This window comes from Halyomorpha halys, unplaced genomic scaffold, assembly GCF_000696795.3.
Source record: "Halyomorpha halys isolate HHAL.00 unplaced genomic scaffold, Hhal_1.1 Scaffold162.1, whole genome shotgun sequence".
Taxonomy (NCBI): Eukaryota; Metazoa; Arthropoda; class Insecta; order Hemiptera; family Pentatomidae; genus Halyomorpha; species Halyomorpha halys.
The window spans coordinates 76,988-95,840 of NW_027109824.1; the positions used below are offsets into that span (position 1 = coordinate 76,988).

The 18,853-nt window shown below is 31.0% G+C and overlaps 1 protein-coding gene and 1 long non-coding RNA gene across 2 annotated transcripts in view; both read left to right on the plus strand.

Annotated features, from left to right (window-relative positions):
- LOC106678816 (uncharacterized) overlaps positions 1–2,598 on the plus strand; it is a 6,511-nt gene extending 3,913 nt beyond the window's left edge. Inside the window, exon 3 of the long non-coding RNA XR_001342834.2 lies at positions 329–2,598. This is a non-coding gene — a long non-coding RNA (uncharacterized lncRNA). The remainder of the gene's footprint in view (positions 1–328) is intronic.
- A 2,166-nt stretch (positions 2,599–4,764) lies between these two features.
- Positions 4,765–18,624, plus strand: LOC106678818 (zinc finger protein 771). Its single transcript, XM_024361670.2, has 5 exons — positions 4,765–4,856; positions 5,533–5,592; positions 9,239–9,286; positions 11,707–11,757; positions 16,459–18,624. The coding sequence occupies exons 1-5, from the start codon at positions 4,844–4,846 to the stop codon at positions 17,433–17,435; spliced, it is 1,149 nt and encodes a 382-aa protein (XP_024217438.2). The 5' UTR covers positions 4,765–4,843; the 3' UTR covers positions 17,436–18,624.
- The last annotated feature ends 229 nt before the right edge of the window (positions 18,625–18,853 follow it).

Here is an 18,853-nt window from a genome sequence, read left to right on the forward strand (position 1 = left end):
AATAAAATTAAATAAATAAAAAATAGAAAAATAATTTTTAAAAAAATAAATAAAATAAAATAAAAAAATTAAATAAAAACATAAAAAATAATGATAATGATAGTGAATAGCTTTTAAGATGACATAGTTGTGAATGGGGACTATAAAAGTGTAAGTTTCAGGATTTGTAATTTTTTTTTTTTGATAGAATTTAAATTTCTACTCAAATATATCTGAAATCTAAAGCCAATTTTAGCTAAGAGACATTAAATACTGATGGTTTTTGTGAAATATTTTACTTCTTGTCGTAAGGGAGTAATTTGTAATTATTCGTTTTCTTTGATTTTAGGTGGATTTCCTTGGTGAGCAAAAGAGGTAACGTTTGGCTACATTTCAAGGTCACTGAAAACAGGGATGTTGGAGTGTCATTACTGTGGGGCTCAAATCAGTGTGAAGAACTCCTCGACTTCCAATTTAGGACGACATCTAAAGTCAAAACATCCGACTATCCCTATTGATACAACTTCTAAGAATATGCATAATCATTCTTTAGTACTTTAAAATTTCAGCCGTGAAAGGAAAGAAGAACGAGCTTCTAGTTCAAAAGAGTAACAAGTATCCTCAAGATAAGGAGTTCAAGAAGTTTCTGAACTTGTTGAATCCATCGTACAAACCTTCCACAAGAAAACGCTTTCGCGAAATATGTTTAACTGCATGTTACGCTGACATGAAAGAACAGACTTTCAGTCAAATGAAGGGTGCCAAAGCTGTAGCTCTCACAATAGATAGTTGAACGTGTATTGAAGGCATAAGTTTTATAGCTTTACTGTTCATTTCATAGATGCGGGTAGCATTGTGCTAAAGAGTGCTTGCTTGACTGCATGCTTCAACAAGACTCAAAGTTCCGAAGATATCAGTGCATTGTTCCTGGAAGTTTGTAAAGAGTGGCGTATTGAAAATAAAGTTTCAGCTGTAGTCACCGACAATGCACCAGACGTGACAAAAGCTGTTTTCGAATAAAATTTTCGGAATATTGGCTGCTTTTCTCAGACTTTGAATTTGGTAGCCAAAGATGGGATTAAGCTTTTACATGATGTTCACATCAAGGCCAAGGCACTTGTTGATCACTTCAATCAAAGTTCAAAGGTTTTGGCTAAATTGGAAGAGACCCAGAAGCTAATGAACAGACCGCAGCTGAAACTGAAACAAGACGTGCATACAAGATGGAACTCCACTTACGAGATGTTCAGTAGATTACTTCAAACCAAAGAGCCCCTAATCTCTTGCTGTGCTCTATTACAATTTCCTGAGCATTTGACTTTCCACGCCATCGAGTGGGAAATTCTGAACCAATGTGGGGAAGTGCTTTCAACGTTCTACCAAGTAACACAAGAAGTTTCTGCAGAAAAGTCGCTCTTTGTCAAAATCGTTTCTTCTTATAAATATACTCAGAAATGGTGCAGTACCAAAATTAAACCAACTTAGATTCACTAGTTTCTGCTATGGTATCGCAAATAATGAAAGATTTTAATGACAGGATTAAAAGTAAGGGTGCTGAAAAAGTTTTGGAAAGAACCAAAGAATTGTGGGATAATAGTGACTTAATCAATGAAGCAGCCTTCCTCGATCTTCACTTTAAGCAAAAATCATTCTCGAAAGAATCCTAGTTTGATGAAGTGAGGTCAAAGGTGATTAATCGCATGTATTCTCCCCATCAGTCTACGGCTGCGGCACAAGATCAGTGGACCAACACGATTCAGTCCTTCAGGAGAGTAAAAAAAGAAACATGAACTGCGCGCTAAGAGCAATCCTACGGCTGCAGCAATTGTGGAATGTGATACTTAGCAGAGCCTCTTTTCCCCCGTGAAGAAGATCCCTTGAAGTGGTGGAACGAACGGAAGAATGTTTATCCTCTCCTGTACTCGCTCGTGTTGGAACGGTTGTGCATACCGGCCACCTCTGTAAGTGAACGGATTTTTTCTGAAGCAGGAAACACAAAGACTGAAAAACGGAGTCACCTTCATCCTGAATACTTATCTCAAATTCTTTTTCTAAACACAATATGTGATTGATTTTATAGTTACCGACCAAATTTGACTGGTTAAATAAATTTGACCAGGCTAATAAAGCGGAAAGGGAAAAGAAAGAAATTTAGGATAAGTAAATCCTTTTTTTTAAGTAAAAGTTCCTTCATAGCTCGGAAGAAAAGATACTACTTCAATGTAAGAGTCCTCTAGTTTGGAGCTCGCGGAACAATGCATAGCACAACTAGGAGCTTCATGGAGGAACTCGGGGTCGATATCCAGGACGTAGCAAAAATGACGGAAATTATAATTTTTGGGATCACCCTGGGAATCATCCACCATCACATTCGTGGAAACAGATTAGGATAGAGATCATCCAAAGGAAGGATGGCTTGTATATATTGCCCATTTTATTATTTTATTTATATATTTTTAACATTTATTACTTGTTTTATAGATTTATCACTACTTTCATAAATTATTTTTATCTATTATATTATATATTTATTTCTTGTTTATGTTATTATTCATTTAAAAATTGTGTCATGTATGTTAAAGGCGGGAAAAAAAAGAGGAAAAGATGTTGGGTTGAAAAAGAAAAAAAATTATATATAGTATAGAGCAAATAAAAAAACATAAATGATAAAACAAAAAAAAAAGCGTGTATAGTTATATTTTATATTATAATTTTACTATACCTATATTTTATAATGGCGGTGGCCAACAAGTTGACCGGTCGATTACACTTGTCCCATCCTACACAATTTTATTCCTGAAGTAATTTCAAAATTGAATAAGTTATCAATAGGTCTCGTAAGCCAAAATTTGACCTTCAATAAACCATCTGACAGAAATCAAGACAAATTTCAAATATCGAAGCTTACCTCGCAACAACAAGTCTGATGACTAACAAAAGGCACAACTTTTATCTTTATCTATCGGGTTTGGTCTTTGTAATAATTTATTATCACTTTTAGGATGTGACAACCCAATCAATCGAATTCAAACGAATGTTGGTCCCCTTACGTAGTATTGTAGCTTAACATTATTTTTCAACACACACCAACAAAAAAAAAATAGTTATCCCAGAATACGTAGCGTCACTGAAAAATAATCTTTCCGAATGCTAGTTTTCAGTTACATGTAATTGTACTGAAATGATTCCGGTTAATGATCTATTCTTGCATACAGGGCTTTAAAAATAGGAACAGCTATTACAGTCAGATGAAAATCAATTTAACCCGATTCTCAAAAATGCCATAGCGTTGGAAGCAGCCAGATTTGAATCAACAGTTTTGAAATCCAACACAACTGGCGTTAATAATCTTTACAAATAAGATTACAAGTCACACTATTTTCTCAGTTCAATTGAAAACAATTATTTATGTATAGAACTTAACATTGTCCCCGCACTGAGAGACCTAGTTTTATCAAGAAATTGTATAGGAAGTAAACATGGAAATTTGGCACAGTCATTCATGTATTAGGACAGTTGACGTAGTCAAACTTGATGAAAGAACAAACATAAAACACCATACAAACCAGTTACGAAGATCGGAAGTGGGGTTGGTACCTGTGAAAAAGAGCGTTACGTTTAATGTTGGGCCACCTATACCTATCCCATTCTTTGAAATACCAACGCCATCGTATGCTGTAGAAGAAGCCAACAATGAGATGCCAGCCCCACTAAATCTACCAGGATACACGGAGTTACCAGACGCCTCAAAGACTATATCTGTAAACAAGCTTGAGAGAGTGATATCGTCAACATGGTATATATTAGGGGTGGCCAACTTTTCTGTATATAAGATCTACTTTGTATCTCATAAGGGTTTCGCGATCGATTTGTCATAGGCGTAGTCTAAGTGGGCAGAAGAGGTGTGAAATGGTATATAGTATGTATATAAACTGTGTGCACAGCACCTGGTGCATTCCGGCGAGGTATGGGTATATAAGTAATATATATGTTCAAAACTACTTTTTATTTTTTAAATCACCTATTATCTTTTCGAGATATAGACTCATGAAGAACATAAATTTCCTGACCCAACTTTTGGTAGCACTATTCCGTACATGCGTTACCTTAAAAATTCGATTTTCCGACACTATTTCAAGATTGTTGCTTATTTAAAATGAAATTTAATTTTTTTATCAACTGCAATGTATAATTTATTGTACTATTTGTTCGTAAATATGAAAAAGTCTTTATAAAGCTGCACAGTATGGCTGATAATTTGGTTTTACTTTAACAGTTTTTTTGGAAGGCCAGAAAAAATGTATCATGAATAATATGACTTACTTTTTGCTAACCTATCAATAGCTTGTGAGTTCACATCTTACTGAAATATAGATATACGGCTTATCGACCTACGTAAAATCAACAATAATTATGTAAAGGGCCAAAAAATGAATGCCAAAAAATAACTTTTAATCCACCCAGACATTGCGAGCTACGACGATCAACCCAAATTGGCCTCGTGATCGACTTGTTTGTCACCCCTGGTATATATTGTTTGAAATTCATTTGTGAAAGGTATTGTCAATAATTGTAATGAAATTATTATGAATTATAAATTTGTTGATTCCTCAACCGTTTTCTTTAAGTTACAACATAAACTAAACCCAAAACTTCATTTTTCTATTCCTAAATCGAAGAGACTGATTACATCTTATCTTTAATTCTTCATCTTTAGCGCAATCTGTCATCCGATCCTGCGTTGCTCTAAGCCATAATCAAGAATTGGTTCAAGATAGTTTATAACCTACCCAATAAAAGCATATTTGTTTACATCACAAGTATCTTTGTAGTTATCATTTCCAAGAATATTTTTTTACTTTAAATGGAACAAATTGGTTAGTATAATATTTATTTTAGATTCGAATGTGTGGATATTTTATAATTAGTATAGTATGAATTATTACTTCCAATTTTACAGGGATATACCTTTTTCGCACCCTGGTTTTCACTGTCAAATGTCAATTTAATTGTTGATTTTCCATTATAATTACTTGCTTAATGAGATTATTTAATTAACTTTATAGTATCTCAAACATGGCCTATGTTATTATTTCTTAAATCATATATTTAAGATATCCTTTTTTTTTCCTTTTTCTTATCTTTTTCCCTTTATGACTGACATTGCTGTTTTTATGAAAGAAGAAAATTAATCTACTTGTAAGTTATCCTTTTTACAATTTGTAAATATATAAATCAGATCCTTGTGTTTTAGGTTCCAATAATCCGAGATATGATGAAATATTGAATATATATTTATTTTAATGCATTCTTAGTAATTTTTATTTACAATCTAAAATGTATAAATATGGAATAATTTCTAATTTCTCTTAAGGAATATATTAGGTTTTTGATCCTAGATTTTACATATTAATTTTTTTTTATCTTGTTGTTTTTCATTAGGCTGAATTTTCAATTTTTTCTATATTTTATTTTTATTATAAAATAAAAGTTATTGGTGTATTTCTGCTATATTAACAAATTGACTGTAAATGTTTTTTTTTAATTTTTCAGTTATGAATAACTGTGATGTTTCTATAAAAGAAGAAATTAAAGAAGAAAATGAATCTAGTTGTAAGTTATACTTTTTATGTCTGACTGATGGTGTCATCTGATCATTATATGTTTAACACATTAAAACACTTTTTCCCTGGAAACCACATAAAAACACGATTTTTTGTCAATATTTTCTTTTGATTTTAATTACTATTATATAATGTATAAAATGTAATATTTAGCCATATAAAGTTTTAATACTTCTTTTATTAACCATGATAATTATTTTTTTCACCTGCATATGCTACGGAATGCATGTATCAGTAGATACATGAATTTTTTGCAGAGTTTTTACCAGAATTACTGACTATGAACTCTAGAAAGTTATTGTATATCACCAAGTTTTCTATAAATCATTCGGACAATGTGAAATTACCAAAATAATGTAAAAAAAAAAATTAATAATAGGGTTATGTTTTTTGTAATATGAAACAGTTTTAAAAAATAGTTGTAGATGCATTCAGATTATATATTTTTATAATTTGACTTAGGCAATTCGTCTGTAAGTGAAAAATGTTTTTTAATTTATTAAATTACCAAAAAAAAATTTTACATAAATTTGATTTAATTTGACAATAAAAAAAAATTTGAAAAAGTATAAAAATCCATAAAAGAGAACGATTGTAGCTAGTGGAAGCTAGGACAGTACTAAACACGGTTTGGGACAATCAAAGGGAAAGGGAGGTGCTAGAGCTCTTCCTAAGTCTCTGACTGCAAGCTAAAAAAGTGACCTCCCTTGAACTACCACGGCTTGATGATAATGTGTCGTCAACCATGGTCTAGGTGTTAAGTTTAATTAACCCAGAATGTAAAAAAATATATCAAACATTAAATTTTTTAAATTATTTTTATTTAAATATATAAATAAGGTGTTTAAATTCCATTATAAAGAATATTTTGGATCCTAAATTTTAAATAGCATATTTTTTATCTTGAGTTTTGCATTAGGGTTTATTTACATGTCATTTTAACTTTTATTTTAATTTTAAACAGGTTTGCCTCCTTTTAAAAGGAGGTGAGAGGAGTAAAATGGTGTATGTTTAAAAAAACTTCAAATTTTTTAAGGAAAAAAAAATAGTTTTTTTTTACTCAATTTAGAATAATTATTTAAAAATAACACTTAAAACATTGGTACAGATTTTCCTGTCGACCAAATACACTATTATAATTAGAAATTACCTTGAAAAATTAAGATCTCAAAGTAAAAAAACTAAATAACTAATAAAAAAAACAAAATTTGTTAAGGGAGCAAATCTTAGTGAAGTATTGGTTGTTTGGAACAGTATTGCATTAAAATAGTAAGGTTTAGGCTATTTTCTCTACCAACTGAGAAAATCTCTCAAACTTATTCGTAACAATGGAGACAGTATTATAAAAAAAAAATGTGAAAATAAAAAAAAAAGCTGTCAAGGGAAATGCAACAAGAGTGGCAAATCTGGTTTTAAAATAAAAGCTATTGCTATTTTTCAATTATATTAACAAATTAACTACAATGGTTTGTTTACTTTTTCAGTAACAAATAACTTTAATGTTTCTATAAAAGAAGAAATGGAAGAGGAAAATGAATCTATTCATAAGTTGTCCTTTTTGTAATTTATAAACGTTATTTAGTGTCCTCTGATCTTTACAAGTTTAGTTTGAAATAACATGGAATGTGAATAAATAAATTAAATATTTAATTTAATTTTTTTTTTTAATTTATTCATATTGATTTTTATTAAAATCCTAGGAGACCCGGCAATGCTTCACAATTACTGTATAGTGATGTAGATAGATTAAGTTAATACTATTGATGTAGATAGATTAATTTAATACTATTGAAAGTTTGATATAAATTATTATATTTATCAATAAAATAATTTAATATCCAAAAACAGTCTCAACACTATTTATTTATTTGTCCTACGTTTCGGCCCTTCCAGCCATCCTCAGGGACATCTTCAACATAAATTTCCTCTCACATTAATTATTTTCTACTTGCAGGCTATTTTGCCCAGGTCAATTTCTTTATTTAAGTTAAAACCTCTCTATTTAAATTTTAAAAAACATTCATTTATTTATTCTATAATATTGTCCACACTATAAAATACCACAGGTTATATGGTGTGGGTTTTTATAGTGTGGACAATATTATAGAATAAATAAATGAATGTTTTTTAAAAATTTAAATAGAGAGGTTTTAACTTAAATAAAGAAATTGACCTGGGCAAAATAGCCTGCAAGTAGAAAATAATTAATGTGAGAGGAAATTTATGTTGAAGTTTTAGATGTCCCTGAGGATGGCTGGAAGGGCCGAAACGTAGGACAAATAAATAAATAGTGTTGAGACTGTTTTTGGATATTAAATTATTTTATTGATAAATATTACCTAGTCTCGAAAAATTTTTGAAATAATATAATTATTATATTTAGTTATTTACACATTGGATTAACTATTGAATTAATTTCTTATTATATCTATCTATATGTTATAGTGGTAAATAACATTATTTACTAAAAATATATGGTAAAAAATAGAAATAACTTAACAAGATTCAACCAAACTTAAGAAATTTTGGAGTGGTTTAGGTTTATATAAACTGCACTACAGGACACAAACCAGATGTAAATAAAAAAGTAGAACTAGAGGTATAAAATAAAACATTTGAAAAGTTATTCGTTATTTGAAGTTAATTATTTAAGTCTAAATGATATTAAAATAGGTTAAAAGATCAGCAATTCAGTTTTCCAATGGTTGTATTACCGTAGGAATTGGATAAAATGCAGAGAAGTTAGTAACAATTATATGAACAATTGTTACCAGAAAAAAAAGCTTCCAAATAAATCTAGGTGAAAAATTTCTAATTTTTCTTTGTAAAATGGTATTTGAGGGTCTCAGACAACTCTAAAAAAGAATATATTTTGCTTTTTTCTAAAGAACATTTTGTCGAGCTACTTTACTGAAATTCTCATTTGTGTTTTTAATTTTTAGGAAAAAAAACAAAACAATTATTAGAATCAGTAATTTTTTTTCTTATTCTTCGGAAAGAGACCAATCTATTGACATATAATAACCAAGAAAAAATTTATACTTTCTGAGCTATGTGCTAAAAATGCTTAATTTTGTTTTACTGAAAAATCAGAACAGCCTATAACTTTCCCGGGAAAATCATTTTGCAAAAAGCACCACTATAATCAGATGAACGGTATGACAGTGCATGAAGTACGAATATACAAATATTGATTTTTACATATTAGATATAAATATGGTGTTTACATTCTCTTTTAGAGAATATTTTAGATTTTGGATTTTAAATATCTTTTTTTATCTGGTTGTTTGTATTAGAATTTACAATTCTTTTTATCTTTTACTTTTGTTTTAAAATACCAGTGGCTGTTAGTGTACCAGTGTGAGTTAACACTCATGGGTTGTGTTCTTACCAACGATGATAACTACAATTCTTTTTTTAACTGGATATATATTTCTCAAAATATTCAAATTTCATCTTAGCTTCATATATTTTGTAAGTGAAAAAACTAGAAGACAACTTGTGGTTAACATTCTAAGCAAGAACACAAACAACAATTTATCTTATCAGCAGTAAATGTGTTGAGTATAAGCCCATGGTTGAATGAAAATATTGGCCAATGTTATAAATCATGTGATAGTTGGATTTTGTTGCAGTTCCAAGGATTAAGATTAAAGAAGAGGAAAGCACCCAAATATATTTTAGTGAGTAAAATTTTCAATTAATACTATCTAATCAATTATCTAGTGAAAATTTTAGTTGTGATTAAGATAATTTGGGCTCTTTTAGGCTACCAAAAAATTTTATATGCCTCCTAGATATAAATTCTGTCACAGTTGGTAGTTCAAGTGTCGTATGTATGTGGTCCATCTTTGCTCTTTGATGTAAAGTATCTCACACGATACATCTGAGTATACCACTCTGAAACTGTGGAGCCTCATGGCTGTTGTAGGTGCTATGTTGGTCAGCATAGGTGCTCCATAGAACAGGGCTGGCCTCAGCACACTCTTGTAAATAATTAATTTGAGGTGGAGAGAAAGATTAGGAGAAGTTAGAAGGTGATCAAGCCTTTAAGATATGATCCTAACCAGCTTGATCTTCTTATTGAAGTGGCATCAGGTGCCTATCAAGAGTGACACTCAGATATGTTATGCTGGTTGCTGGTCTATTCTCGTACACTGCTACCCTATAGACTTTAGGGAGAGGTCAGTCGTAATTCTGGAAGGAGAAAATAATGCGGCCGGTCTTCTTAGGATAAACTGTAATATTTAGCCCTTTCAGTTTCTTGGTGATTTCTGTACAAACCTTCTCCGCCCGCTGTAGAGCTGTCTCTGCGCTAGCAGATTAAATTGATCATTTAATTTAGACTCTTGGGAATCTAAAATTTTAATAATACTCCAATGACTTCCTGAGATATGGGGTGAAAGTTTTACTTTCAATCATTAAAAAAAAAACAAACATTTATTTGTAGTGTGGACATATTATTTATAATATAAATTTAAATTTAATATTGTTTCATGTAATTGTATGTTGTAGGTTTAATCAATTTTATAATTTTTGGAGTTTCTTCGATTAAAAAACTTTACTAAATATGATGTATTTTCAATAAATTTTTTTTTTCCTAAATATTTGTCTTTTTGAAGCGAAACTTTTTACTGACATTCTACAACTCAAGAAAAAGGAAATTATTCAGTAGTAAATTGATTTCATAGGGGGTTATAAAAGGGAAGTGGTGGAAATAGGTGGGGTGTAACACTGGTCAATTCTAGCAGGAAAATTTTTATATTGTAATTGGTGGGTAGAAATTTTAAGCTTAGCAATCCCGTTTAAGTGAGCTACTGTTTATCGCATAAAATCCTTTCACAATATGAAAAAAATATCTGCTATTGGGTTGTAGAATAAGTTTTTAGCATTTTTCAATATTTCAATTTAATCCTCTCTGTGTTTATAAAATCATGTCTACTTGGTCAATAATGTTTAAATATTCTAAAAAAGGATTAGTTAAGGTGCTTTTATGCATCAGTTTCAACCGAGATTTCCTATCTTTAAGTGGTATTTTGCTTGCTCAAAATGGAAGAGAAAAAAATTCATTTTCGTTATTTAATGATTTTTGTTTATGAAAAGGAAAATATGCTGCATAGACGGTTAAAAAAATTTCCAGTGTGTTTGGCGATGATGCCTTAGGAGAATGCACCGTCGGTAAGTGGTTTGCTCAGTTCAGAACCGGAAATTTTGACTTGGAAGACACAAAGCACTCGGATCATCCTTCAACTGTTAATGACCAAATTAAAGCATTGGTCACAGACAACCCTCACTCTAAGACACAGGATATCACAAAAACGCTTAACATATCTCATGCAAGTGTCAAGTTGAACCAAGGCATCCAGCATTGGCTAATTGCAAAGGCATAGTTTTCCATCACGATAACGCCCATCCTCACATGTCTTTGCAGACCCGGCAGAAATAATTGGAGTTTGGCTGGGGTGTGATCCCCCACCCACCCTATTCTCCAGACCTTGCCCCAAAAGATTTTCACTTATTTCGGACCATTCAAAACTCCCTTAATTGGAAACTCTTTAATTAACTCGAGTGCAAAACGCACTTAGAGGAGTTCATTGCGCAAAAAATCTGAGAAGTTCTGGAAGGATGGAATTAAAAAATTACCTGAAAGATGGCAACATGTAATAGATCAAAATGGGTCATATATAATTAATTAAAAATATTTACAAGAATCTGAAGTTTTTATTGAAATCACCAGTAAAAAACGCTACGAACTTATTTTACAACCTAATAAAATTGACTTAGGAAATGTACTATTCTAATTATTATTATTGTGGAACTAATATTTTCTACCTTAAGCTATAAGAGGGAACGCATGATCATTAGTAATAAAATTTTCATGCATTATTTCATTGCCAGAAGTTTTGCTTCTGTCGGCCAGTCCCAAAACTACTATTGTTTTTTTTATATATAAATTAAGATCAGGGGCTTATTCATAACTCTTGAATTTTCCTTGCTAAGCTCGCTCAAAAAATAATTATAGTTAACAAGCAGTTGGAGAAATAACAATTATATTTTCATAAAAACATTTCATAGCAATTTAAATTTTATTTACACTTTGCAGGTGGTCGTATTCATGTGAAACAAGAAAAAGAAATGCTTATCCCAGATGAAGGTGAGAAACATTTATTGACCTTCAGCGAGAATAAATACGTTTTTATTCTATTTTATCTCTATATTGGTATATCTTGAAATAGATATGGACTTTACAAAATGTATGGTTAACCCATTTGCGCATTTTGCCTGGCAACTATGACCAGAGTGCATATAATCACACATTTCACTTAGGCATTTATCGCCAAAGCACATATTATAACAATGCATATTGAACTTGCAGTCAGTGAAAAGAGGTGATCGCAAATAGTTTCAGGGCAAAATAACTCAGGAAAATAAAAAAAAATGAACAGCTATGTTTCCAACTGTAGTGAAGAGATAGTTAGGCTTTGAAAATATTGACGTTTTATGGCGATTCCTTCTAATAGTTCTAATAGTAATCTAAGTGTGAGCGATTTGGAGTGGGAGGAAAAAAATACAAACCTAAATTGTATAAATTTATATCTGTTGGCTTAGTAAATGAAAACATTACAAATTTTACAAGATGATGTTTATAATCTGTTTTTGGCAAAGGAAATTCTTGAACATATTGTAAATAAAACTAATCAATTTTGTGAAAAGGATCCCACTTCTTTTTCACTAAAGATCTCCTGAATAGAGATTTCTGTAGAGGAATTGCAAGTTTATTTTGCACTCAATATATTGACGTGTATGGTACAAATGACCTCATCAAAGAAAGTTCACAGAGGCTGTGTAGTTTGTATATCAAAAAAAAAAAAAATACATTTTTTCAATGTGGCATTATGCCTTATCCATTTCAAACTTCATCATGTTGCAGAAAATAATTAGATTCAATTTCTCTTATTATTGTTAATTTATAATCAACTATAAATTATTTATTTATGCAATATTGCTTTTATTTTTTATATTTTGAAACATTTTCATTTAGATACTATAAAAAACAATGTTGGGGTTATTAACAAATTTTTCAATCTTCTGTGTGATGCAAATGTGTTCATAGTAGAAATGGTAACTAATTCAGTTTATATATATATATATATATAGATATATATATAGAGAAGTTTAAGCAAGTAAATTTTTTTACTTATAAACAATTCATAAATGACAACGTTCTGGAACCCTGGCTTATTTATTGGTTTGTTTCCGTTGAAAACTCTAATTTGAAATTTTGCACTGTCATGATTCACATATTCCATTTATAGGTAAGTGAAAGTAAAAAAGTAGTCTATCTATAACTTCATTCTTAAACTATTGAGTTGTGAATGATTTATAAGTAAAGAAATATATTATTGAATATTTTTTTCACAACACCTTATTAAATAATTTATTATTCTTCCAGTCATTTAAACCCAAATTATTAAGAATAATAATTAGGTAATGATCGTCATTTCACAGTTGCTAAATTACTCAGTTATTATTACTGACAGATCCTATATATATTACCCCTTTTTCCCTTTTCAGCAATTAAATTTCCCTCCTCTCCATAATTACTTTGAGCATTGTCTTATTTTACAAAAATGTTACCTCCCTCTATCCTAGTGGTTCTGCAAGGGCCTTCGGTAGTTCTACAGGAGCTTCTGGCAACATTTATTTTGTAAGGAATCAATTTTAGAACTGTCTCATTCTATACCTATTGTGATATTTGAGTATTCGTTTAAAGGTTTTAACTAGTAAATCTCCACTATGTAAGTGAATCAAAAGGAACTTTCATAGTTCATTCTCATGAATCAACCTATGTTTCTCCCTTCCCCTTTGCCTCAAGTTGGGAGTTGGTTATTGTAATTAACAGCATTTGAGCTCCTTGTTGCCAATTTAATAAGAAAAGTATTTAACTTGCAGTGGCATAAACAAAACATGAGAAGATTGCTTTTTTTTTTTCAAAACATTAAAAAAAAAAAACTTTTCATTAGGAACTCTATATCTTTAAAACTACCGACAACACTAGAAAACCTAAGAGGAAATTTTATATATATATAGAGAGAGAGAGAGTTGACCGTAAAACTTAAGTATAAGATGGCCAGGGTTGCGGTCAAAAAGGAACTAATAGTTTATAACTATTTAATGCCCGATGTTTCGTCCCACTTTGCAGGGCTTCCATCAGGGCCGTTTAAAGCGATAGGTTAAACAGATATTGGATATCTAGTAGATAGTAGTTTTTATGATATTCGCTTATTAATATAAATTTTGCCTATAACATTTTGTCCGAACAACTATAAATTCAATTTATTTTAGCAAATAGCATGAAAACTACTACTCCTGCAAACATAAGTGTCATAAACTACTTTATAGTAATTTGAGTGCTGGCAGACGTCTGTACATATTCTGGTATTTGAGATATGGATTTATCAAAATAAATTCACAAACTTTTGATTTTTCATTGCATTTTATGAAATATTGCTTTTTTTATTAAAATATATCTCGGAAACTATTGAGCATAAATAGATCTATTAGGATTCTTATTTTAGCCAATGTACTCTTCTTTAAATGATGTTCTCTTAGGTTTTCTAGTGTTGTTGGTAGTTTTAAAGATGTAGAGCTCCGAATGAATAATTAATTTCTTTTACCATTTTGAAATAGCTGCCATGTATTTTCCCTATGTATACTCAGCAGACTCATAAATTTTGACTAGTAATTATACATAGTTTTCATTAAAGTAATCAGAAATTTAAGAGTGAAATAACTGCCTTTTTTCTCCTCTTGGGCTCTGGTACTATATGATATCCTTACCTGTTACTCCATACCAAGCTTCATAGTGCATAGTACGTTGTGTTACCTACTGAAATCCTTTTTTTGTTTGCTTCTACAGTTGATACAGAAAGGCCGACACTATTCCAATATTGTCAACTGTAATGTAGAAAGCAGATGATGTCTTCTTATTCTCTCTATAATCATTCATTTGACCTCCATACTAACTTATCTTGTTTTTCTTCTTAAAGCTTTATCCAAATCCTCAAGTAATCGTCCCTTACTTTCTTTTTTATATATTCCCCTTAGGAATGTGTGTGGGTTGGGGCGTACATCCCAGAGCGCCTGGGTCGGAGCATTGTGGGTTCAATTCGCACCTGAGGTAGTCAGTAGTTATTTCCCAGCAGTCCCAAAAAATAAATGTTGATACTCCCACCTTAGTTCATACGCGGCGACGATTCTAGTTTGCAAAAGGACCACTAGGCCCACTTGCCAGACTAGTTACCCCACCAGTTACCAATACCGATATTATCCTCCATTGTTGATTTTTCTCATTTCAAATTCTACTCTTGAGTTCAATAAACCAGTTCTATCATGTTCATTTACTTTGAATTTCTCAAATATTCCATTTTTTCACTGTTCTAACATTAAACTTTTTAATCCAAAGTTTTATGATTTCTTTTCTCTATGTTTTTTAATTCTATTTTTTTTTTTTTTAATTTGCACTGGTTTTTACATTTAACAATTGAAAATTCAGTGATTGGACTTGTAGGGCTATGATCCCCATTTCATTGTAAGCCCTTTTTGTTATCGATTTTCAGTTTTTAATCACTGTTGATTTAGATGGGAGGCACGGGATGAGTTCTGCTGTAGTGGTTCTCCGAGTCGATAGTTGGAATAACCATTCTTCCCTCATTGTAATGCATTTCCTGAACTGTTGATTTCTGTTAGAGATGAAGTACTTTTAAATTTTATCTTATATGTATAAATGATTTTTTCAAAATATGGAGGAGATGATCGTGAGAGTGGTCAAAGAGAACAGAAAATAGTTAACAACTATTTATTTGCTAACATTTCTCCCCACTTTGTAGAGCTTATCAAGGATACAAATATACAAAAACAACTCCAAATATTTTGGCATTATAGGATAAAAAGATTTTTAAAAAAATGAACTAAGGTAGGGTTAAGAATTGTGTAAACATAAGTGAAAAGAACATTACATAGAAATGAACCAAAAGAAGAAATAAAAATAGCTGTAGTATAAAATAGATAATGATAAGAATATAAAAAAATTAAAACAATTTTTTTTTAAATTTTGTATCTTACACCACTAACGCCTGTTGAACAGATTCGATACTTAGGACTCCATCTTGACAAGAGACTTACTTGGAATCCACACAAAAGACTGAAACGACAAGAAACTGCTCGTAGATTCCGTTTGCTACAACACTTACTTGACAAATGCTCTAAACTTCCCATTCACTACAAAAAATTATTATACACTACAATAATCAGACCAATTTGGACATATGGAATTGAGCTCTGGGGCTCCATCAAACCATCAATCGTCCAATCGTTACAATCCAAATTCCTATGTAAAATCCTTGATGCTCCTTATTACGTCACAAATAAACTCATTCATAAAGACCTTAACATCCCATTCGTTGCAGATTTGACCCAAACCAGATATGCGTCTTTTTATTCCAAACTCCTTAACCATCCTAACCCATTAATTCTTAATCTTTCATCCTTAACAATCCCTGATAATCCTCCGAGGCGTCTGAAAAGAAGATGGCCACGAGACCTTCTAGTTTAAATTAATGTTTGAAGTACCACCAATGGGTGGTTCCTTCCCAAGATTTTCAAGTGTATATGAAACATACTACATATTTACTTATTGTATTATTTTGTACAGTTGTAAATTACAATAAATAAATAATTTAAAAAAAAAAATTTGTATCTTAATGTTTTACACATTATTAGTTATGGAGGAAATTTATATTATGCATTATGGCAATGAACAAATAATTATAATTGAAACTTTTATTGTTTAAAGGAGCTGAGATTTCCTCTAGAGACAGAACAGAGGAGATCAGTTGGTTGAAACCTGAGACTGATATGCATTCGAAGAATCTTGAGATGTCTCATACCGGTGCAGGAGCAAGTTTGCTAAAACTCACTGGTACTCACCAGGATTTTAAAACTGTGATTGCAAGTAATTTCAAAAAGCTTTTAACAAAGGCCCATCATACAGTTGAGAAGTCTCATAAATGTCCTCATTGTGACTATAAAACTGCACAAGTAACTTATTTAAAAACACATATTATGGCTCGTCATACAGGTGAAAAACCATATCAATGCTTTCATTGTGATTTTAAAACAGCAGTAGCATGCACTTTAAAAAGGCATGTAATGGCCCATCACACAGATGAGAAGCCTCATGAATGTCCTCATTGTGACTACAAAACAGCACTAGCAGGTCAGTTGAAAATACATATCATGGTTCGTCATACAGGTGAGAAGCCTTATCATTGTTCTCATTGTGACCATAAAACAGCAACAGCAAGTATGTTAAAAAGGCACATCACAGCCCATCATACAGTTGATAAGCCTTATCAATGTTCTCAATGTGACTATAGAATAACACAAGCAAGTCATTTAAAAAGACATATTATGGCTCATCATACTGGTGAGAAGCCACATCAATGTCCTTATTGTGACCACAAAACAGTTTATTTAAGTGGGTTGAAAAGACATATAAATGTATGTCATATAGGTGAGAAGTATCATCAGTGTCCTCATTGTGCCTATAAAACTGCTGATGCTAGTAATTTAAAACTACATATAATGGCTCGTCATACCAGGGAGAAGCCACTACAGTGTTCCCATTGTGGCTACAAAACAACATATTCGAGTACTTTAAAAAGGCATATGAAGATCCATCATACAGGGAAGAAGCCTCATCAGAGTCCTGATTCTGATTCTGACAATAAAAAAAAATTTATGAATGGACACCATACTGACAAAAAGTGAGTTTAAAAGACATATAATGGCCTGTCATACAGGTGAAAAACCTTATCATTGTCCCCATTGTGACCATAAAACAGTTTATCCAAGTGAGTTGAAAAGACATATAATGTGATGTCATTCAGGTTAAAAACGTTATTTATATCCTCAATAGAACATAGTAGGTAATTTAAAAAATCGTATTGTTCTGGCGTTAATCAATAATTCAATTCCTTTACTGACTTACTCCTTCAGTATAGGCCTATTACGCCAACTTCATATTCTGTTGACTGTGATAAATAATTTTAATTTTTAATTTAATGTAATGTATTTATTGACTAATTAGGGTAATTTTTGGACTGATATAAATGACCTGGGCAGAATAGCCTGCATGAAGTAGTTTTTTTAATTATTTGTTTCTAAAATTGTATTAAGATTGTCCTTGAAGATGGTTGAATTGGCCGAAACGTCAGACTTATAAAGGAATAAAAATATTTTGAGACTAAAATTGTATTGATTTAAACAATATTAACCAGTTTTGAAGGAAGTGTTAAGATTATAAATAAAGTTATTCATATCCTCAATAGAAAATAGTAGGTGACTTCAAAAATTGTATTGTTCTGGCATTGATCAATAATTCAATTCCTTAACTGCTTTACTCCTTCTTCAGTAAAGGCCCAGTATGACAACTCCATATACATAAGTACCTATCTTATACATAAATGATATATTGTAAAGCAGCAAGGGTTTGTATGTAAGTTGAAATGTCAGATGTGGTTAATCATGACCAGATTCCCAGTTAAACCAGTTAACTAGGTATCTCATCTATAGAGGCCTCACCAATGATAAATAGTACCAGTCTATCTACCTCAGTTGTATTTTTTAGGCCCTCTCTCACTTATAGACGGTCATATCTGCATATTAATCATTATGCATTAATGCATGTGAGATGGTTCATCTTCAACATAAGCCAAAGGAGCTATCTCATTTAATTATAATTTATATCTCACTGTGCAGCAATTGATAAGTTAGTTGCAAAAAATGAACTCAGGTGCATATGGAGAACTAAATCTTATCTTCAATGCCATAAATGTTAATAGTTTATCCATATTTAAAATCATATCTCAAAAATTAAGTGAAATATCGATACTTTGTAAGAAGTTATGACTGTAGTATCGGTCTTGTTACTGAACATAATGATGGCTTACTAGGTAGTGCTAGGTGTATTTCCATTAACTTAACAAAAAATACAATTTAAGGTTCTCTTTTTTAAGAAAGTTAAATTGTAATTTTCCTAAAAAAGAGAACATTTGATTTTTTTTTTTCATAAAATAAGTGGAAATATACTTAGCACTACTGTGAAGTAAGCCATCAATATAAATATATTGCCTAAGTATCATTTGGCTACTGCGAACTGAGAATCGCTATCTCTATTCGATGTTCTC

Coding starts and splice junctions, on each gene's coding strand:
- LOC106678818 (XM_024361670.2), top strand. Junction 5,593..9,238: donor AGAAGAAAATGAATCTAGTT/GTAAGTTATACT, acceptor ATTTTGTTGCAG/TTCCAAGGATTAAGATTAAA. Junction 9,287..11,706: donor AAGCACCCAAATATATTTTA/GTGAGTAAAATT, acceptor TACACTTTGCAG/GTGGTCGTATTCATGTGAAA.